At 46.5% G+C, this 24,809-nt stretch overlaps 1 protein-coding gene across 3 annotated transcripts in view; it reads left to right on the top strand.

Moving 5' to 3' along the window:
• LOC106593662 (speckle-type POZ protein-like A) overlaps positions 1–24,809 on the top strand; it is a 223,217-nt gene that overhangs the window by 150,388 nt on the left and 48,020 nt on the right. For all 3 annotated transcript variants that reach the window (XM_045704961.2, XM_045704962.2, XM_045704960.2), the window contains 2 exons: positions 9,632–9,774; positions 9,862–9,915. In XM_045704961.2, coding sequence (XP_045560917.1) covers positions 9,632–9,774; positions 9,862–9,915 — 197 coding nt within the window. The remainder of the gene's footprint in view (positions 1–9,631; positions 9,775–9,861; positions 9,916–24,809) is intronic.

Below are 24,809 nucleotides of genomic sequence, written 5' to 3'. Positions count from 1 at the left end.
TAAACAGGTCAGCATTCACCAGGCCGCAGGGCCAGACGGATTACCAGGACATGTACTCCGAGCATGCGCTGACCAACTGGCAAGTGTCTTCACTGACATTTTCAACCTCTCCCTGTCTGAGTCTGTAATGCTAACATGTTTCAAGCAGACCACCATAGCCCCTGAGCCCAAGAACATTAAGGTAACCTGCCTAAATGACTACCGACCCGTAGCACTCACGTCTGTAGCCATGAAATGCTTTGAAAGGCTGGTCATGGCTCACATCAACACCATTATCCCAGAAACCCTGGACCCACTCCAATTTGTATACCGCCCCAACAGATCCACAGAATGCAATCTCTATTGCACTCTACACTGCCCTTTCCCACCTGGACAAAAGGAACACATTTACATTACATTTACATTTAAGTCATTTAGCAGACGCTCTTATCCAGAGCGACTTACAAAATGGTGCATTCACCTTATGATATCCAGTGGAACAACCACTTTACAATAGTGCATCTAAATCTTTTAAGGGGGGGGGGGGGGTTAGAAGGATTACTTTATCCTATCCTAGGTATTCCTTAAAGAGGTGGGGTTTCAGGTGTCTCCGGAAGGTGGTGATTGACTCCGCTGTCCTGGCGTCGTGAGGGAGCTTGTTCCACCATTGGGGTGCCAGAGCAGCGAACAGTTTTGACTGGGCTGAGCGGGAACTGTGCTTCCTCAGAGGTAGGGGGGCCAGCAGGCCAGTGGTGGATGAACGCAGTGCCCTTGTTTGGGTGTAGGGCCTGATCAGAGCCTGAAGGTATGGAGGTGCCGTTCCCTTCACAGCTCCGTAGGCAATCACCATGGTCTTGTAGTGGATGCGAGCTTCAACTGGAAGCCAGTGGAGAGAGCGGAGGAGCGGGGTGACGTGAGAGAACTTGGGAAGGTTGAACACCAGACGGGCTGCGGCATTCTGGATGAGTTGTAGGGGTTTAATGGCACAGGCAGGGAGCCCAGCCAACAGCGAGTTGCAGTAATCCAGACGGGAGATGACAAGTGCCTGGATTAGGACCTGCGCCGCTTCCTGTGTGAGGCAGGGTCGTACTCTGCGAATGTTGTAGAGCATGAACCTACAGGATCGGGTCACCGCCTTGATGTTAGTGGAGAACGACAGGGTGTTGTCCAGGATCACGCCAAGGTTCTTAGCACTCTGGGAGGAGGACACAAGGGAGTTGTCAACCGTGATGGCGAGATCATGGAATGGGCAGTCCTTCCCCGGGAGGAAGAGCAGCTCCGTCTTGCCGAGGTTCAGCTTGAGCTGGTGATCCGTCATCCACACTGATATGTCTGACAGACATGCAGAGATGCGATTCGCCGCCTGGTTATCAGAAGGGGGAAAGGAGAAGATTAAGCATAGAACACCTATGTGAGAATGCTATTCATCGACTACAGCTCAGTGTTCAACACCATAGTGCCCCCAAAGCTCATCACTAAGCTAAGGTCCCTGCGACTAAACACCTCCCTCTGCAACTGGATCCTGGACTTCCTGACGGGCTGCCCCCAGGTGGTAAGGGTAGGTAACAACACATCCGCCATGCTGATCCTCAACACGGGGGGCCCTCAGGGGTGCGTGCTCAGTCCCCTCCTGTGCTCCCTGTTCACTCATGACTGCACGGCCAGGCATGACTCCAACACCATCATTAAGTTTGCTGATGACACAACAGTGGTAGGCCTGATCACCGACAACAATGAGACAGCCTATAGGGAGGAAGTCAGAGACCTGACCATGTGGTGCAGGGACAGCAACCTCTCCCTCAATGTGATCAGGACCGAGCATGCCCGCATTTTCATCGACGGGGCTCTAGTGGGGCAGGTTGAGAGCTTCAAGTTCCTTGGCGTCCACATCACTGACAAACTAACATGGTCCAAACACACCAAGACATTCGTGAAGAGGGCGTGACAAAACCTATTCCCCCTCAGGAGACTGAAAAGATTTGGCATGGGTCCTCAGATCCTCAAAAGGTTTTACAGCGGCACCATCGAGAGCATCCTGACGGGTTGCATCACTGCCGCAAGGCACTAGAGTTGGTAGTGCGTCCAGCCCAGTACATCACCGGGGCCAAGCTTCCTGCCATCCAGGACCTCTATACCAGGCTGTGTCAGAGAAAGGCCCTAAAAATTGTCAAAGACTCCAGCCACCTCAGTCATAGACTGTTCTCTCTGCTACCGGAGCGCCAAGTCTAGGCTTCTAAACAGCTTCTACCCCCAAGCCATAAGACTCCTGAACATCTAATGAAATGGCTACCCAGACTATTTGCATTGCCCCCCCTCCCATCTTCTACGCTGCTGCTACTCTCTGTTATTATCTATGCATAGTCACTTTAATAACTCTACCTACATGTACATATTACCTCAATTACCTCGACACCGGTGCCCCACACGTTGACCCTGTACCGGTACCCCCTGTATATAGCCTCCACATTGACTCTGTACCGGTACCCCCTGTATATAGCCTCCACATTGACTCTGTACCGGTACCCCCTGTATATAGCCTTCACATTGACTCTGTACTGGTACCCCCTGTATATAGCCCCCACATTGACTCTGTACCGGTACCCCCTTGTATATAGCCTCCACATTGACTCTGTACCGGTACTCCCCTGTATATAGCCTCCACATTGACTCTGTACCGGTACCCCCTGTATATAGCCTCCACATTGACTCTGTACCGGTACCCCCTGTATATAGCCCCCACATTGACTCTGTACCGGTACCCCCTGTATGTAGCCTCCACATTGACTCTGTACCGTAACACCTTGTATATAGTCTCCACATTGACTCTGTACCGTAATACCCTGTATATAGCCTCCACATTGACTCTGTACCGGTACCCCCTGTATATAGCCTCCACATTGACTCTGTACCGGTACCCCCTGTATATAGCCTCCACATTGACTCTGTACCGGTACCCCCTGTATATAGCCTCCACATTGACTCTGTACCGGTACCCCCTGTATATAGCCCCATTATTGTTATTTACTACTGCTCTTTGTTATTCTTAACTCTTACTTTTTTAGGTATTTTCTTAAAACTGCATTGTTGGTTAAGGGCTTGTAAGTAAGCATTTCACTGTAAGGTCTACTACACCTGTTGTATTCAGCATTTCACTGTGAGGTCTACTACACCTGTTGTATTCAGCATTTCACTGTGAGGTCTACTACACCTGTTGTATTCAGCATTTCACTGTAAGGTCTACTACACCTGTTGTATTCAGCATTTCACTGTGAGGTCTACTACACCTGTTGTATTCAGCATTTCACTGTAAGGTCTACTACACCTGTTGTATTCAGCATTTCACTGTGAGGTCTACTACACCTGTTGTATTCAGCATTTCACTGTGAGGTCTACTACACCTGTTGTAGTCAGCATTTCACTGTAAGATCTACTACACCTGTTGTACTCAGCGCATGTGACAAATACAATTTGATTTGAAGTCTAACAAGACGACCCACAATCATTTTATCATCAATTTCTCTCAGCCAATCATCTGTCATTTGTGTAAGTGCTGTGCTTGTTGATTGTCCTTCTCTATAAGCATGCTGAAAGTCTATTGTCAATTAGTTTACTGTGAAATAGCATTACATCTGGTCAAACACAATTTTTTTCTAAAAGTTTCCTAAGGATTGGTAACAGGCTGATTGGTCGGCTATTTGAGCCAGTAAAGAGGGCTTTTACTATTCCTGGGTGGAGGAATGACTTTAGCTTCCCTCCAGGCCTGAGGACAACACACTCTCTAGTAGGCTTAAATTGAAGATGTGGCAAATAGGAGTGGCAATATCGTCTGCTATCATCCTCAGTAATTTTCCATCCAAGTTGTCAGACCCCGGTGGCTTGTCATTGTTGATAGACAACAATCATTTTTTCACCTCTTCCACTCTCACTTTACGGAATTCAAAAGTAATTTGGTCAGATATAGTTGGATGTGAGGTGTCAGTGTTTGTTGCTGGCAGGTCCTCCCTAAGTTTGATAATCTTACCAATGAAAAGTCATTAAAGTAGTTGGTAATATCAGTGGGTTTAGTGATGAATGAGCATCTGATTAAATGAATGAAGGAGCCAAATTGGCTTTTTTCCCCCAAAATGTCATTTAAGATGCTCCAAAGCTTTTTATTATCATTCTCTATGTCATTTATCTTTGTTTCATAGTGTAGTTTTATTTTATTTTTATTCAGTTTAGTCACATGATTTCTTAATTTGCAGAACGTTTGCCAGTCAGTTGGGCTGCCAGACTTATCTGCCATTCCTTTTGCCTGATCCCTCTCAAACATTCCTCATCAATCCACAGGGATTTAACAGTTTTTACAGTCATTTTCTTAATGGGTGCTTATTAGTAACTGGGATAAGGAATTTCATAAATGTGTCCAGTGCAGCGTCTGGTTGCTCCTCATTACACACCACAGACCAGCAAATATTATTTACATCATCAACATATGAATCACTACAAAACTTATTGTATGACCTCTTATACACTATATTAGGCCCAGCCTTTGGAACTTTGGTTTTCCTAGATATGGCTACTATATTGTGATCACTACATCCTATGGATCTGGATACTGCTTTCAAACACATTTCTGCAGCGTTAGTAAAGACGTGATCAATACATGTTAATGATTTCATTCCTGTGCTGTTTGTAACTACCCTGGTAGGTTGACTGATGACCTGAACCAGGTTGCAGGAACTGGTTACAGTTTGAAGCTTCTTCTTGAGTTGTACAGCTTGATGAAAGCCAGTCAGTATTTAAATCACACCTCTCTGTTGATATCACATGCATTTCACACATGTTATCCAGATACTGACTGTTAGTACTTGGTGGTCTATAGCAGCTTCCCACCAGAATGGGCTTTAGGTGAGGCAGATGAACCTGTAGCCATATTACTTCAACAGTATTTAACATGAGATTCTCTCTAATCTTTACAGGAATGTGGTTCTGAATATAAACAGCAACACCTCCACCACTGGCATAAATGTTATAACCTTGTATTGCTACCACTGTATCATCAAAGGTATTATCTAAATTAGTGTCAGAGATAGTCAGAATATGAATGTCATTTGTTACAAGCAAGTTTTCGACTTTATGGACCTTGTTTCTTAATATGGGCTATTTTTTTGCACCTTTCCTCGTTGCTTGATAGTTTCTAATGCTTTACTGGGAACCTTATCAGAGGTAGACTTCATTGGAGATGATAGTGCAGGGTGAGCTGCATAAAGTGGACTTCCTACTAGGATAACACCACCTCAGTGTTAACAGTGGAGGTGATAGTGCAGGGTGAGCTGCATAAAGTGGACTTCCTATAGGACACACCACCTCAGTGTTAACAGTGGAGGTGATAGTGCAGGGTGAGCTGCATAAAGTGGACTTCCTATAGGACACACCACCTCAGTGTTAACAGTGGTCTTCCTACTAGGACACACCACCTCAGTGTTAACAGTGGTCTTCCTATAGGACACACCACCTCAGTGTTAACAGTGGAGCTGATAGTGCAGGGTGAGCTGCATAAAGTGGACTTCCTATAGGACACACCACCTCAGTGTTAACAGTGGTCTTCCTATAGGACACACCACCTCAGTGTTAACAGTGGTCTTCCTATAGGACACACCACCTCAGTGTTAACAGTGGAGCTGATAGTGCAGGGTGAGCTGCATAAAGTGGACTTCCTATAGGACACACCACCTCAGTGTTAACAGTGGAGCTGATAGTGCAGGGTGAGCTGCATAAAGTGGACTTCCTATAGGACACACCACCTCAGTGTTAACAGTGGTCTTCCTACTAGGACACACCACCTCAGTGTTAACAGTGGTCTTCCTACTAGGACACACCACCTCAGTGTTAACAGTGGTCTTCCTACTAGGACACACCACCTCAGTGTTAACAGTGGTCTTCCTACTAGGACACACCACCTCAGTGTTAACAGTGGTCTTCCTACTAGGACACACCACCTCAGTGTTAACAGTGGTCTTCCTACTAGGACACACCACCTCAGTGTTAACAGTGGTCTTCCTACTAGGACACACCGCCTCAGTGTTAACAGTGGTCTTCCTACTAGGACACACCGCCTCAGTGTTAACAGTGGTCTTTCTACTAGGATAACACCACCTCAGTGTTAACAGTGGTCTTCCTACTAGGATAACACCACCTCAGTGTTAACAGTGGTCTTCCTATAGGACACACCACCTCAGTGTTAACAGTGGTCTTCCTATAGGACACACCACCTCAGTGTTAACAGTGGTCTTCCTATAGGACACACTGCCTCAGTGTTAACAGTGGTCTTCCTATAGGACACACCACCTCAGTGTTAACAGTGGTCTTCCTACTAGGACACACCACCTCAGTGTTAACAGTGGTCTTCCTACTAGGACACACCACCTCAGTGTTAACAGTGGTCTTCCTACTAGGATAACACCACCTCAGTGTTAACAGTGGTCTTCCTACTAGGATAACACCACCTCAGTGTTAACAGTGGTCTTCCTACTAGGACACACCACCTCAGTGTTAACAGTGGTCTTCCTACTAGGATAACACCACCTCAGTGTTAACAGTGGTCTTCCTACTAGGACACACCACCTCAGTGTTAACAGTGGTCTTCCTACTAGGACAACACCGCCTCAGTGTTAACAGTGGTCTTCCTACTAGGACACACCACCTCAGTGTTAACAGTGGTCTTCCTACTAGGATAACACCACCTCAGTGTTAACAGTGGTCTTCCTATAGGACACACCACCTCAGTGTTAACAGTGGTCTTCCTATAGGACACACCACCTCAGTGTTAACAGTGGTCTTCCTACTAGGACACACCGCCTCAGTGTTAACAGTGGTCTTCCTACTAGGACACACCACCTCAGTGTTAACAGTGGTCTTCCTACTAGGACACACCACCTCAGTGTTAACAGTGGTCTTCCTACTAGGACACACCACCTCAGTGTTAACAGTGGTCTTCCTACTAGGACACACCGCCTCAGTGTTAACAGTGGTCTTCCTACTAGGACACACCACCTCAGTGTTAACAGTGGTCTTCCTACTAGGACACACCACCTCAGTGTTAACAGTGGTCTTCCTACTAGGACACACCACCTCAGTGTTAACAGTGGTCTTCCTACTAGGACACACCACCTCAGTGTTAACAGTGGTCTTCCTACTAGGACACACCACCTCAGTGTTAACAGTGGTCTTCCTACTAGGACACACCACCTCAGTGTTAACAGTGGTCTTCCTACTAGGACACACCACCTCAGTGTTAACAGTGGTCTTCCTACTAGGACACACCACCTCAGTGTTAACAGTGGTCTTCCTACTAGGACACACCGCCTCAGTGTTAACAGTGGTCTTCCTACTAGGACACACCGCCTCAGTGTTAACAGTGGTCTTTCTACTAGGATAACACCACCTCAGTGTTAACAGTGGTCTTCCTACTAGGATAACACCACCTCAGTGTTAACAGTGGTCTTCCTATAGGACACACCACCTCAGTGTTAACAGTGGTCTTCCTATAGGACACACCACCTCAGTGTTAACAGTGGTCTTCCTATAGGACACACCACCTCAGTGTTAACAGTGGTCTTCCTATTGGACACACCACCTCAGTGTTAACAGTGTAACTCTGGTTCATAGGCTCATGATTACTGCATACAACAGCTGTAGGATTAACAAAGGTATCAGGGCAATTAGGGGGACATAAATTAAGTTACTTACACTGTGTCTGCCAACGCCCCTAGGATAATGTACATTTGATGCAGCATTATGACGACTCATTGTCACAATGGTAGGGATTAACTGAGCTGGTCCTGGATCATTTACCAGTCATGGCTTCAACTCAACCTTGAAATGACCAGGAGTCCAGGAGCCCAGATGATTGGAACCCTACAATCAAATGAAATCAAATTATATTTGTCACATGCGCCGAATACAACAGGTGTAGAACTTACAGTGAAATGCTTACTTACAACTCTTAACCAACAATGCAGTTTTAAGAAAATACCCCCAAAAAAGTAAGAGATAACAATAACAAATAATTTAAGAACAGCAGTAAAATAACAATAGCGGTGCTATATACAGGGTATTACGGTACAGAGTCAATGTGGAGGCTATATACAGGGTATTACGGTACAGAGTCAATGTGGAGGCTATATACAGGGGGTACCGGTACAGAGTCAATGTGGAGGCTATATACAGGGGATACCGGTACAGAGTCAATGTGGAGGCTATATACAGGGTATTACGGTACAGAGTCAATGTGGAGGCTATATACAGGGTATTACGGTACAGAGTCAATGTGGAGGCTATATACAGGGGGTACCGGTACAGAGTCAATGTGGAGGCTATATACAGGGGGTACCGGTACAGAGTCAATGTGGAGGCTATATACAGGGTATTACGGTACAGAGTCAATGTGGAGGCTATATACAGGGGGTACCGGTACAGAGTCAATGTGGAGGCTATATACAGGGGGTACCGGTACAGAGTCAATGTGGAGGCTATATACAGGGGGTACCGGTACAGAGTCAATGTGGAGGCTATATACAGGGGGTACCGGTACAGAGTCAATGTGGAGGCTATATACAGGGGATACCGGTACAGAGTCAATGTGGAGGCTATATACAGGGGGTACCGGTACAGAGTCAATGTGGAGGCTATATACAGGGGGTACCGGTACAGAGTCAATGTGGAGGCTATATACAGGGGGTACCGGTACAGAGTCAATGTGGAGGCTATATACAGGGGGTACCGGTACAGAGTCAATGTGGAGGCTATATACAGGGGGTACCGGTACAGAGTCAATGTGGAGGCTATATACAGGGGGTACCGGTACAGAGTCAATGTGGAGGCTATATACAGGGGGTACCGGTACAGAGTCAATGTGGAGGCTATATACAGGGGGTACCGGTACAGAGTCAATGTGGAGGCTATATACAGGGGGTACCGGTACAGAGTCAATGTGGAGGCTATATACAGGGGGTACCGGTACAGAGTCAATGTGGAGGCTATATACAGGGGGTACCGGTACAGAGTCAATGTGGAGGCTATATACAGGGTATTACGGTACAGAGACAATGTGGAGGCTATATACAGGGGGTACCGGTACAGAGTCAATGTGGAGGCTATATACAGGGTGGTACCGGTACAGAGTCAATGTGGAGGCTATATACAGGGGGTACCGGTACAGAGTCAATGTGGAGGCTATATACAGGGTATTACGGTACAGAGTCAATGTGGAGGCTATATACAAGGGGTACCGGTACAGAGTCAATGTGGAGGCTATATACAGGGTGTACCGGTACAGAGTCAATGTGGAGGCTATATACAGGGTATTACGGTACAGAGTCAATGTGGAGGCTATATACAGGGGGTACCGGTACAGAGTCAATGTGGAGGCTATATACAGGGTATTACGGTACAGAGTCAATGTGGAGGCTATATACAGGGTATTACGGTACAGAGTCAATGTGGAGGCTATATACAGGGTATTACGGTACAGAGTCAATGTGGAGGCTATATACAAGGGGTACCGGTACAGAGTCAATTCTCTTCTCTCCCAGTACACTGTTAGAATGTGTTATTCTTCTATTCATACCGTTCTGAATCCTAACCAATCCTAACTCTCTCTCTCCTCCAGTATGCCTTGGAGCGTTTAAAGGTGATGTGTGAAGAGGCTCTGTGCAACAGCCTCTCTGTGGAGAACGTGGCTGATACCCTCATCCTGGCGGATTTACACAGTGCCGAGCAGCTCAAAGCACAAGCCATAGATTTTATCAACAGGCAAGTATCTGTAGAAAGCCCCAGTGATGAATCCCTCCTGCCAGCCGTGTTTTCCTTCTCTCAGCGCTGCTCTGTTATCTCCTACAGGTGCAGTGTCCTCCGACAGCTGGGCTGTAAAGATGGGAAAAACTGGAATAGCAAGTATGTAACTATCTGATATACATGTATATATGACACCAGTTTAATAACAAACTCTTATCTCTTCCAAAGATAATTCATTGTTTTAGCCTCAGAGCCAGGCAGGGTGGGAGAGGGAGAGAGAGTGAGCCAGGCAGGGTGGGAGAGAGACTGAGTCAGGCAGGGTGGGAGAGAGACTGAGTCAGGCAGGGTGGGAGAGGGAGAGAGACTGAGTCAGGCAGGGTGGGAGAGATTAATAGACTACCTGGATGGGGGGAGAGATTAATAGACTACCTGGATGGGGGAGAGAGATTAATAGACTACCTGGATGGGGGGAGAGATTAATAGACTACCTGGATGGGGATGGGGGAGAGAGATTAATAGACTACCTGGATGGGGAGAGATTAATAGACTACCTGGATGGGGATGGGGGAGAGAGATTAATAGACTACCTGGATGGGGGAGAGAGATTAATAGACTACCTGGATGGGGAGAGAGATTAATAGACTACCTGAATGGGGATGGGGGAGAGAGATTAATAGACTACCTGAATGGGGATGGGGGAGAGAGATTAATAGACTACCTGGATGGGGAGAGAGATTAATAGACTACCTGGATGGGGATGGGGGAGAGAGATTAATATACTACCTGGATGGGGGAGAGAGATTAATAGACTACCTGGATGGGGATGGGGGGGGGAGATTAATAGACTACCTGGATGGGGAGAGAGATTAATAGACTACCTGGATGGGGAGAGAGATTAATAGACTACCTGGATGGGGGAGAGATTAATAGACTACCTGGATGGGGAGAGAGATTAATAGACTACCTGGATGGGGATGGGGGAGAGAGATTAATAGACTACCTGGATGGGGAGAGAGATTAACAGACTACCTGGATGGGGTAGAGATTAATAGACTACCTGGATGGGGAGAGAGATTAATAGACTACCTGGATGGGGAGAGAGATTAATAGACTACCTGGATGGGGGAGAGAGATTAATAGACTACCTGGATGGGCGAGAGAGATTAATAGACTTCCTGGATGGGGGGAGAGATTAATAGACTACCTGGATGGGGAGAGAGATTAATAGACTACCTGGATGGGGGAGAGATTAATAGACTGCCTGGATGGGGAGAGAGATTAATAGACTACCTGGATGGGGGAGAGAGATTAATAGACTACCTGGATGGGGATGGGGGAGAGATTAATAGACTACCTGGATGGGGGAGAGATTAATAGACTACCTGGATGGGGATGGGGGAGAGAGATTAATAGACTACCTGGATGGGGAGAGATTAATAGACTACCTGGATGGGGAGAGATTAATAGACTACCTGGATGGGGAGAGAGATTAATAGTCTACCTGGATGGGGATGGGGGAGAGAGATTAATAGACTACCTGGATGGGGAGAGATTAATAGACTACCTGGATGGGGATGGGGGAGAGAGATTAATAGACTACCTGGATGGGGGAGAGAGATTAATAGACTACCTGGATGGGGAGAGAGATTAATAGACTACCTGAATGGGGATGGGGGAGAGAGATTAATAGACTACCTGAATGGGGGAGAGAGATTAATAGACTACCTGGATGGGGAGAGAGATTAATAGACTACCTGGATGGGGAGAGAGATTAATAGACTACCTGGATGGGGATGGGGGAGAGAGATTAATATACTACCTGGATGGGGGAGAGAGATTAATAGACTACCTGGATGGGGATGGGGGGGGGAGATTAATAGACTACCTGGATGGGGAGAGAGATTAATAGACTACCTGGATGGGGAGAGAGATTAATAGACTACCTGGATGGGGGAGAGATTAATAGACTACCTGGATGGGGAGAGAGATTAATAGACTACCTGGATGGGGATGGGGGAGAGAGATTAATAGACTACCTGGATGGGGAGAGAGATTAACAGACTACCTGGATGGGGTAGAGATTAATAGACTACCTGGATGGGGAGAGAGATTAATAGACTACCTGGATGGGGAGAGAGATTAATAGACTACCTGGATGGGGGAGAGAGATTAATAGACTACCTGGATGGGCGAGAGAGATTAATAGACTTCCTGGATGGGGGAGAGATTAATAGACTACCTGGATTGGGAGAGAGATTAATAGACTACCTGGATGGGGAGAGATTAATAGACTACCTGGATGGGGGGAGAGATTAATAGACTACCTGGATGGGGATGGGGGGGAGAGATTAATAGACTACCTGGATGGGGAGAGAGATTAATAGACTACCTGGATGGGGATGGGGGAGAGAGATTAATAGACTACCTGGATGGGGAGAGAGATTAACAGACTACCTGGATGGGGTAGAGATTAATAGACTACCTGGATGGGGAGAGAGATTAATAGACTACCTGGATGGGGAGAGAGATTAATAGACTACCTGGATGGGGGAGAGAGATTAATAGACTACCTGGATGGGCGAGAGAGATTAATAGACTTCCTGGATGGGGGGAGAGATTAATAGACTACCTGGATGGGGAGAGAGATTAATAGACTACCTGGATGGGGGAGAGATTAATAGACTACCTGGATGGGGAGAGAGATTAATAGACTACCTGGATGGGGGAGAGATTAATAGACTACCTGGATGGGGATGGGGGAGAGAGATTAATAGACTACCTGGATGGGGAGAGATTAATAGACTACCTGGATGGGGATGGGGGAGAGAGATTAATAGACTACCTGGATGGGGGAGAGAGATTAATAGACTACCTGGATGGGGAGAGAGATTAATAGACTACCTGAATGGGGATGGGGGAGAGAGATTAATAGACTACCTGAATGGGGATGGGGGAGAGAGATTAATAGACTACCTGGATGGGGAGAGAGATTAATAGACTACCTGGATGGGGATGGGGGAGAGAGATTAATATACTACCTGGATGGGGGAGAGAGATTAATAGACTACCTGGATGGGGATGGGGGGGGGAGATTAATAGACTACCTGGATGGGGAGAGAGATTAATAGACTACCTGGATGGGGAGAGAGATTAATAGACTACCTGGATGGGGGAGAGATTAATAGACTACCTGGATGGGGAGAGAGATTAATAGACTACCTGGATGGGGGAGAGAGATTAATAGACTACCTGGATGGGGATGGGGGAGAGATTAATAGACTACCTGGATGGGGGAGAGATTAATAGACTACCTGGATGGGGATGGGGGAGAGAGATTAATAGACTACCTGGATGGGGAGAGATTAATAGACTACCTGGATGGGGAGAGATTAATAGACTACCTGGATGGGGAGAGAGATTAATAGTCTACCTGGATGGGGATGGGGGAGAGAGATTAATAGACTACCTGGATGGGGAGAGATTAATAGACTACCTGGATGGGGATGGGGGAGAGAGATTAATAGACTACCTGGATGGGGGAGAGAGATTAATAGACTACCTGGATGGGGAGAGAGATTAATAGACTACCTGAATGGGGATGGGGGAGAGAGATTAATAGACTACCTGAATGGGGGAGAGAGATTAATAGACTACCTGGATGGGGAGAGAGATTAATAGACTACCTGGATGGGGAGAGAGATTAATAGACTACCTGGATGGGGATGGGGGAGAGAGATCAATATACTACCTGGATGGGGGAGAGAGATTAATAGACTACCTGGATGGGGATGGGGGGGGGAGATTAATAGACTACCTGGATGGGGAGAGAGATTAATAGACTACCTGGATGGGGAGAGAGATTAATAGACTACCTGGATGGGGGAGAGATTAATAGACTACCTGGATGGGGAGAGAGATTAATAGACTACCTGGATGGGGATGGGGGAGAGAGATTAATAGACTACCTGGATGGGGAGAGAGATTAACAGACTACCTGGATGGGGTAGAGATTAATAGACTACCTGGATGGGGAGAGAGATTAATAGACTACCTGGATGGGGAGAGAGATTAATAGACTACCTGGATGGGGGAGAGAGATTAATAGACTACCTGGATGGGCGAGAGAGATTAATAGACTTCCTGGATGGGGGAGAGATTAATAGACTACCTGGATGGGGAGAGAGATTAATAGACTACCTGGATGGGGAGAGATTAATAGACTACCTGGATGGGGGGAGAGATTAATAGACTACCTGGATGGGGGGAGAGATTAATAGACTACCTGGATGGGGATGGGGGGGAGAGATTAATAGACTACCTGGATGGGGAGAGAGATTAATAGACTACCTGGATGGGGATGGGGGAGAGAGATTAATAGACTACCTGGATGGGGAGAGAGATTAACAGACTACCTGGATGGGGTAGAGATTAATAGACTACCTGGATGGGGAGAGAGATTAATAGACTACCTGGATGGGGAGAGAGATTAATAGACTACCTGGATGGGGGAGAGAGATTAATAGACTACCTGGATGGGCGAGAGAGATTAATAGACTTCCTGGATGGGGGGAGAGATTAATAGACTACCTGGATGGGGAGAGAGATTAATAGACTACCTGGATGGGGGAGAGATTAATAGACTACCTGGATGGGGAGAGAGATTAATAGACTACCTGGATGGGGGAGAGAGATTAATAGACTACCTGGATGGGGATGGGGGAGAGATTAATAGACTACCTGGATGGGGGAGAGATTAATAGACTACCTGGATGGGGATGGGGGAGAGAGATTAATAGACTACCTGGATGGGGAGAGATTAATAGACTACCTGGATGGGGAGAGATTAATAGACTACCTGGATGGGGAGAGAGATTAATAGTCTACCTGGATGGGGATGGGGGAGAGAGATTAATAGACTACCTGGATGGGGAGAGATTAATAGACTACCTGGATGGGGATGGGGGAGAGAGATTAATAGACTACCTGGATGGGGGAGAGAGATTAATAGACTACCTGGATGGGGAGAGAGATTAATAGACTACCTGAATGGGGATGGGGGAGAGAGATTAATAGACTACCTGAATGGGGGAGAGAGATTAATAGACTACCTGGATGGGGAGAGAGATTAATAGACTACCTGGATGGGGAGAGAGATTGATAGACTACCTGGATGGGGATGGGGGAGAGAGATTAATATACTACCTGGATGGGGGAGAGAGATTAATAGACTACCTGGATGGGGATGGGGGGGGGAGATTAATAGACTACCTGGATGGGGAGAGAGATTAATAGACTACCTGGATGGGGAGAGAGATTAATAGACTACCTGGATGGGGGAGAGATTAATAGACTACCTGGATGGGGAGAGAGATTATTAGACTACCTGGATGGGGATGGGGGAGAGAGATTAATAGACTACCTGGATGGGGAGAGAGATTAACAGACTACCTGGATGGGGTAGAGATTAATAGACTACCTGGATGGGGAGAGAGATTAATAGACTACCTGGATGGGGAGAGAGATTAATAGACTACCTGGATGGGGGAGAGAGATTAATAGACTACCTGGATGGGCGAGAGAGATTAATAGACTTCCTGGATGGGGGAGAGATTAATAGACTACCTGGATGGGGAGAGAGATTAATAGACTACCTGGATGGGGAGAGATTAATAGACTACCTGGATGGGGGGAGAGATTAATAGACTACCTGGATGGGGATGGGGGGGAGAGATTAATAGACTACCTGGATGGGGAGAGAGATTAATAGACTACCTGGATGGGGAGAGAGATTAATAGACTACCTTGATGGGGGAGAGATTAATAGATTACCTGGATGGGGAGAGAGATTAATAGACTACCTGGATGGGGATGGGGGAGAGAGATTAATAGACTACCTGGATGGGGAGAGAGATTAATAGACTACCTGGATGGGGGAGAGATTAATAGACTACCTGGATGGGGAGAGAGATGAATAGACTACCTGGTTGGGGAGAGAGATTAATAGAATACCTGGATGGGGGAGAGAGATTAATAGACTACCTGGATGGGGGAGAGAGATTAATAGACTTCCTGGATGGGGGAGAGATTAATAGACTACCTGGATGGGGAGAGAGATGAGTAGACTACCTGGATGGGGGAGAGAGATTAATAGACTACCTGGATGGGGAGAGATTAATAGACTACCTGGATGGGGATGGGGGAGAGATTAATAGACTACCTGGATGGGGGAGAGAGATTAATAGACTACCTGGATGGGGAGAGATTAATAGACTACCTGGATGGGGGAGAGAGATTAATAGACTACCTGGATGGGAGAGAGATTAATAGACTACCTGGATGGGGGGAGAGATTAATAGACTACCTGGATGGGGAGAGATTAATAGACTACCTGGATGGGGATAGGGGAGAGAGATTAATAGACTACCTGGATGGGGAGAGATTAATAGACTACCTGGATGGGGAGAGAGATTAATAGACTACCTGGATGGGGATGGGAGAGAGATTAATAGACTACCTGGATGGGGATGGGGGAGAGATTAATAGACTACCTGGATGGGGATGGGGGAGAGAGATTAATAGACTACCTGGATGGGGAGAGAGATTAATAGACTACCTGGACGGGGAGAGATTAATAGACTACCTGGATGGGGAGAGGGATTAATAGACTACCTGGATGGGGAGAGAGATTAATAGACTACCTGGATGGGGGAGTGAGATTAATAGACTACCTGGATGGGGAGAGATTAATAGACTACCTGGATGGGGAGAGAGATTAATAGACTACCTGGATGGGGAGAGATTAATAGACTACCTGGATGGGGAGAGAGATTAATAGACTACCTGGATGGGGAGAGATTAATAGACTACCTGGATGGGGAGAGAGATTAATAGACTACCTGGATGGGGGAGAGAGATTAATAGACTACCTGGATGGGGATGGGGGAGAGAGATTAATAGGCTACCTGTATGGGGGAGAGAGATTAATAGACTACCTGGATGGGGACGGGGGAGAGAGATTAATAGACTACCTGGATGGGGAGAGAGATTAATAGACTACCTGGATGGGGATGGGAGATAGATTAATAGACTACCTGGATGGGGATGGGAGAGAGATTAATAGACTACCTGGATGGGGAGAGAGATTAATAGAGTACCTGGATGGGGGAGAGATTAATAGACTACCTGGATGGGGATGGGGGAGAGAGATTAATAGACTACCTGTATGGGGGAGAGAGATTAATAGACTACCTGGATGGGGGGAGAGATTAATAGACTACCTGGATGGGGGAGAGATTAATATACTACCTGGATGGGGATGGGGGAGAGATTAATATACTACCTGGATGAGGATGGGGAGAGAGATTAATAGACTACCTGGATGGGGATGGGGGAGAGAGATTAATAGACTACCTGGATGGGGATGGGGGAGAGAGATTAATAGACTACCTGGATGGGGATGGGGGAGAGAGATTAATAGACTACCTGGATGGGGATGGGGGAGAGATTAATAGACTACCTGGATGGGGAGAGAGATTAATAGACTACCTGGATGGGGATGGGGGAGAGATTAATAGACTACCTGGATGGGGGGAGAGATTAATAGACTACCTGGATGGGGATAGGGGAGAGAGATTAATAGACTACCTGGATGGGGAGAGATTAATAGACTACCTGGATGGGGGGAGAGATTAATAGACTACCTGGATGGGGGAGAGATTAATATCCTCTATGGGACCGGCGGGACGAATTCGTCCCACCTACGTAACAGCCACTGCCATCCTGTGGCGCGATTTTCAAAATCTTCAAAATCATATTACTTCAATTTCTCAAACATATGACTATTTTACAGCCATTTAAAGATAAGACTCTCGTTAATCTAACCACACTGTCCGATTTCAAAAAGGCTTTACAACGAAAGCAAAACATTAGATTATGTCAGCAGAGTACCAAGCCAGAAATAATCAGACACCCATTTTTCAAGCCAGCATATAATGTCACCAAAACCCAGAAGACAGCTAAATGCAGCACTCACCTTTGATGATCTTCATCAGATGACAACCCTAGGACATTATGTTATACAATACATGCATGTTTTGTTCAATCAAGTTCATATTTATATCAAAAACCAGCTTTTTACATTAGCATGTGACGTTCAGAACTAGCATACCCCCCGCAAACTTACGGGGAATTCGCTAACATTTTACTAAATTACTCACGATAAACGTTCACAAAAAGCATAACAATTATTTTAAGAATTATAGATACAGACCTCCTCTATGCACTCGATATGTCCGATTTTAAAATAGCTTTTTGGTGAAAGCACATTTTGCAATATTCTAAGTACATAGCCCAGGCATCACGGGCTCGCTATTTAGACACCCGGCAAGTTTAGCACTCACCATAATCATATTTACTATTATAAAAATGTCATTACCTTTTGTTGTCTTCGTCAGAATGCACACCCAGGGCGTCTACTTCAATAACAAATGTTGGTTTGGTCCAAAATAATCCATCGTTATATCCGAATAGCGGCGTTTTGTTCGTGCGTTCCAGACACTATCCGAAATAGTAAAGAAGTGTCGCGCGCTTGGCGCAATTCCTGACAATAAAATTCAAAGTATTCAATTGCCGTACGTCGAAGCATGTCAACCGCTGTTTAAAATCAATTTTTACGTCATTTTTCTCGTAGAAAAGCGATAAAATTCCGACAGGGAATCTCCTTTTCGGCAAACAGAGGAAAAAATCCCAAAGGCGGGGGCGGTCGGGGTCACGCGCATAAGCTAGTGTCTCTTGATGGGCCACTTGAGAAAGGCGATAATGTGTTTCAGCCTGGGGCTGGAATGACGACATTCTCTTTTTTCCCGGGCTCTGAGAGCCTATGGACGACGTGGGAAGTGTCACGTTAGAGCAGAGATCCTTAGTAAATGATAGAGATGGCAAAGAAGTTCCAGAAATGGTCAGACAGGCCACTTCCTGTAAAGGAATCTCTCAGGTTTTGACCTGCCATTTGAGTTCTGTTATACTCACAGACACCATTCAAACAGTTTTAGAAAATTTAGGGTGTTTTCTATCCATATGTAATACGTATATGCATATTCTAGTTACTGAGTAGGAGTGGTAACCAGATTAAATCGGGTATGTTTTTTATCCAGCCGTGTCAATGCTGCCCCCTAGCCCTAACAGGTTAAACTACCTGGATGGGGATGGGGGAGAGATTAATATACTACCTGGATGAGGATGGGGAGAGAGATTAATAGACTACCTGGATGGGGATGGGGGAGAGAGATTAATAGACTACCTGGATGGGGATGGGGGAGAGAGATTAATAGACTGCCTGGATGGGGATGGGGGAGAGAGATTAATAGACTACCTGGATGGGGAGAGAGATTAATAGACTACCTGGATGGGGATGGGGGAGAGATTAATAGACTACCTGGATGGGGAGAGAGATTAATAGACTACCTGGATGGGGATGGGGGAGAGATTAATAGACTACCTGGATGGGGGGAGAGATTAATAGACTACCTGGATGGGGATGGGGGAGAGATTAATAGACTACCTGGATGGGGATGGGGGAGAGAGAGTAATAGACTACCTGGATGGGGGAGAGATTAATAGACTACCTGGATGGGAGAGAGATTAATAGACTACCTGGATGGGGGGAGAGATTAATAGACTACCTGGATGGGGAGAGAGATTAATAGACTACCTGGATGGGGGAGAGAGATTAATAGACTACCTGGATGGGGATGGGGGAGAGAGATTAATAGGCTACCTGGATGGGGGAGAGAGATTAATAGACTACCTGGATGGGGATGGGGGAGAGAGATTAATAGACTACCTGGATGGGGAGAGAGATTAATAGACTACCTGGATGGGGATGGGAGATAGATTAATAGACTACCTGGATGGGGATGGGAGAGAGATTAATAGACTACCTGGATGGGGAGAGAGATTAATAGAGTACCTGGATTGGGGAGAGATTAATAGACTACCTGGATGGGGATGGGGGAGAGAGATTAATAGACTACCTGTATGGGGGAGAGAGATTAATAGACTACCTGGATGGGGGGAGAGATTAATAGACTACCTGGATGGGGGAGAGATTAATATACTACCTGGATGGGGATGGGGGAGAGATTAATATACTACCTGGATGAGGATGGGGAGAGAGATTAATAGACTACCTGGATGGGGATGGGGGAGAGAGATTAATAGACTACCTGGATGGGGATGGGGGAGAGAGATTAATAGACTGCCTGGATGGGGATGGGGGAGAGAGATTAATAGACTACCTGGATGGGGAGAGAGATTAATAGACTACCTGGATGGGGATGGGGGAGAGATTAATAGACGACCTGGATGGGGAGAGAGATTAATAGACTACCTGGATGGGGATGGGGGAGAGATTAATAGACTACCTGGATGGGGGGAGAGATTAATAGACTACCTGGATGGGGATGGGGGAGAGATTAATAGACTACCTGGATGGGGATGGGGGAGAGAGAGTAATAGACTACCTGGATGGGGGAGAGATTAATAGACTACCTGGATGGGAGAGAGATTAATAGACTACCTGGATGGGGGAGAGATTAATAGACTACCTGGATGGGGAGAGATTAATAGACTACCTGGATGGGGATAGGGGAGAGAGATTAATAGACTACCTGGATGGGGAGAGATTAATAGACTACCTGGATGGGGAGAGAGATTAATAGACTACCTGGATGGGGATGGGAGAGAGATTAATAGACTACCTGGATGGGGAGAGATTAATAGACTACCTGGATGGGGAGAGATTAATAGACTACCTGGATGGGGAGAGAGATTAATAGACTACCTGGATGGGGAGAGATTAATAGACTACCTGGATGGGGAGAGGGATTAATAGACTAACTGGATGGGGAGAGATTAATAGACTACCTGGATGGGGAGAGAGATTAATAGACTACCTGGATGGGGAGAGAGATTAATAGGCTACCTGGATGGGGGAGAGAGATTAATAGACTACCTGGATGGGGATGGGGGAGAGAGATTAATAGACTACCTGGATGGGGAGAGAGATTAATAGACTACCTGGATGGGGATGGGGGAGAGAGATTAATAGACTACCTGGATGGGGGAGAGAGATTAATAGACTACCTGGATGGGGGGAGAGATTAATAGACTACCTGGATGGGGGAGAGATTAATATACTACCTGGATGGGGATGGGGGAGAGATTAATATACTACCTGGATGAGGATGGGGAGAGAGATTAATAGACTACCTGGATGGGGATGGGGGAGAGAGATTAATAGACTACCTGGATGGGGATGGGGGAGAGAGATTAATAGACTACCTGGATGGGGATGGGGGAGAGAGATTAATAGACTACCTGGATGGGGAGAGAGATTAATAGACTACCTGGATGGGGATGGGGGAGAGATTAATAGACTACCTGGATGGGGAGAGAGATTAATAGACTACCTGGATGGGGATGGGGGGAGAGATGAATAGACTACCTGGATGGGGATGGGGGAGAGAGATTAATAGACTACCTGGATGGGGGAGAGATTAATAGACTACCTGGATGGGAGAGAGATTAATAGACCACCTGGATGGGGGGAGAGATTAATAGACTACCGGGATGGGGAGAGATTAATAGACTACCTGTATGGGGATAGGGGAGAGAGATTAATAGACTACCTGGATGGGGAGAGATTAATAGACTACCTGGATGGGGAGAGAGATTAAGAGACTACCTGGATGGGGATGGGAGAGAGATTAATAGACTACCTGGATGGGGAGAGATTAATAGACTACCTGGATGGGGAGAGATTAATAGACTACCTGGATGGGGAGAGAGATTAATAGACTACCTGGATGGGGAGAGATTAATAGACTACCTGGGTGGGGAGAGGGATTAATAGACTACCTGGATGGGGAGAGAGATTAATAGACTACCTTGATGGAGGAGAGAGATTAATAGACTACCTGGATGGGGATGGGGGAGAGAGATTAATAGACTACCTGGATGGGGATGGGGGAGAGAGATTAATAGACTACCTGGATGGGGAGAGAGATTAATAGACTACCTGGATGGGGAGAGAGATTAATAGACTACCTGGATGGGGATGGGGGAGAGAGATTAATAGACTACCTGGATGGGGATGTGGGAGAGAGATTAATAGACTACCTGGATGGGGATGGGGGAGAGATTAATAGACTACCCTGATGGGGAGAGAGATTAATAGACTACCTGGATGGGGATGGGGGAGAGAGATTAATAGACTACCTGGATGGGGGAGAGATTAATAGACTACCTGGATGGGGAGAGATTAATAGACTACCTGAATGGGGGGAGAGATTATAGACTACCTGGATGGGGAGAGAGATTAATAGACTACCTGGATGGGGAGAGAGATTAATAGACTACCTGGATGGGGAGAGATTAATAGACTACCTGGATGGGGAGAGAGATTAATAGACTACCTGGATGGGGAGAGAGATTAATAGACTACCTGGATGGGGGAGAGAGATTAATAGACTACCTGGATGGGGATGGGGGAGAGAGATTAATAGGCTACCTGGATGGGGGAGAGAGATTAATAGACTACCTGGATGGGGATGGGGGAGAGAGATTAATAGACTACCTGGATGGGGAGAGAGATTAATAGACTACCTGGATGGGGATGGGAGATAGATTAATAGACTACCTGGATGGGGATGGGAGAGAGATTAATAGACTACCTGGATGGGGAGAGAGATTAATAGACTACCTGGATGGGGGAGAGATTAATAGACTACCTGGATGGGGATGGGGGAGAGAGATTAATAGACTACCTGTATGGGGGAGAGAGATTAATAGACTACCTGGATGGGGGGAGAGATTAATAGACTACCTGGATGGGGGAGAGATTAATATACTACCTGGATGGGGATGGGGGAGAGATTAATATACTACCTGGATGAGGATGGGGAGAGAGATTAATAGACTACCTGGATGGGGATGGGGGAGAGAGATTAATAGACTACCTGGATGGGGATGGGGGAGAGAGATTAATAGACTACCTGGATGGGGATGGGGGAGAGAGATTAATAGACTACCTGGATGGGGAGAGAGATTAATAGACTACCTGGATGGGGATGGGGGAGAGATTAATAGACTACCTGGATGGGGAGAGAGATTAATAGACTACCTGGATGGGGATGGGGGAGAGATTAATAGACTACCTGGATGGGGGGAGAGATTAATAGACTACCTGGATGGGGATAGGGGAGAGAGATTAATAGACTACCTGGATGGGGAGAGATTAATAGACTACCTGGATGGGGAGAGATTAATAGACTACCTGGATGGGGAGAGAGATTAATAGACTACCTGGATGGGGAGAGAGATTAATAGACTACCTGGATGGGGGAGAGAGATTAATAGACTACCTGGATGGGGATGGGGGAGAGAGATTAATAGGCTACCTGGATGGGGGAGAGAGATTAATAGACTACCTGGATGGGGATGGGGGAGAGAGATTAATAGACTACCTGGATGGGGAGAGAGATTAATAGACTACCTGGATGGGGATGGGAGATAGATTAATAGACTACCTGGATGGGGACGGGAGAGATATTAATAGACTACCTGGATGGGGAGAGAGATTAATAGACTACCTGGATGGGGGAGAGATTAATAGACTACCTGGATGGGGATGGGGGAGAGAGATTAATAGACTACCTGTATGGGGGAGAGAGATTAATAGACTACCTGGATGGGGGGAGAGATTAATAGACTACCTGGATGGGGGAGAGATTAATATACTACCTGGATGGGGATGGGGGAGAGATTAATATACTACCTGGATGAGGATGGGGAGAGAGATTAATAGACTACCTGGATGGGGATGGGGGAGAGAGATTAATAGACTACCTGGATGGGGATGGGGGAGAGAGATTAATAGACTACCTGGATGGGGAGAGAGATTAATAGAGTACCTGGATTGGGGAGAGATTAATAGACTACCTGGATGGGGATGGGGGAGAGAGATTAATAGACTACCTGGATGGGGGAGAGAGATTAATAGACTACCTGGATGGGGGGAGAGATTAATAGACTACCTGGATGGGGGAGAGATTAATATACTACCTGGATGGGGATGGGGGAGAGATTAATATACTACCTGGATGAGGATGGGGAGAGAGATTAATAGACTACCTGGATGGGGATGGGGGAGAGAGATTAATAGACTACCTGGATGGGGATGGGGGAGAGAGATTAATAGACTGCCTGGATGGGGATGGGGGAGAGAGATTAATAGACTACCTGGATGGGGAGAGAGATTAATAGACTACCTGGATGGGGATGGGGGAGAGATTAATAGACTACCTGGATGGGGAGAGAGATTAATAGACTACCTGGATGGGGATGGGGGAGAGATTAATAGACTACCTGGATGGGGGGAGAGATTAATAGACTACCTGGATGGGGATGGGGGAGAGATTAATAGACTACCTGGATGGGGATGGGGGAGAGAGAGTAATAGACTACCTGGATGGGGGAGAGATTAATAGACTACCTGGATGGGAGAGAGATTAATAGACTACCTGGATGGGGGGAGAGATTAATAGACTACCTGGATGGGGAGAGATTAATAGACTACCTGGATGGGGATAGGGGAGAGAGATTAATAGACTACCTGGATGGGGAGAGATTAATAGACTACCTGGATGGGGAGAGAGATTAATAGACTACCTGGATGGGGATGGGAGAGAGATTAATAGACTACCTGGATGGGGAGAGATTAATAGACTACCTGGATGGGGAGAGATTAATAGACTACCTGGATGGGGAGAGAGATTAATAGACTACCTGGATGGGGAGAGATTAATAGACTACCTGGATGGGGAGAGGGATTAATAGACTACCTGGATGGGGAGAGATTAATAGACTACCTGGATGGGGAGAGAGATTAATAGACTACCTGGATGGGGAGAGAGATTAATAGACTACCTGGATGGGGGAGAGAGATTAATAGACTACCTGGATGGGGATGGGGGAGAGAGATTAATAGGCTACCT

This window comes from Salmo salar, chromosome 21 (genome assembly GCF_965601325.2).
Source record: "Salmo salar chromosome 21, fSalSal1, whole genome shotgun sequence".
Lineage (NCBI taxonomy): Eukaryota > Metazoa > Chordata > Actinopteri > Salmoniformes > Salmonidae > Salmo > Salmo salar.
Note: the sequence above shows the minus strand (reverse complement) of the source record. Positions and strands in the feature narration are given on the sequence as shown.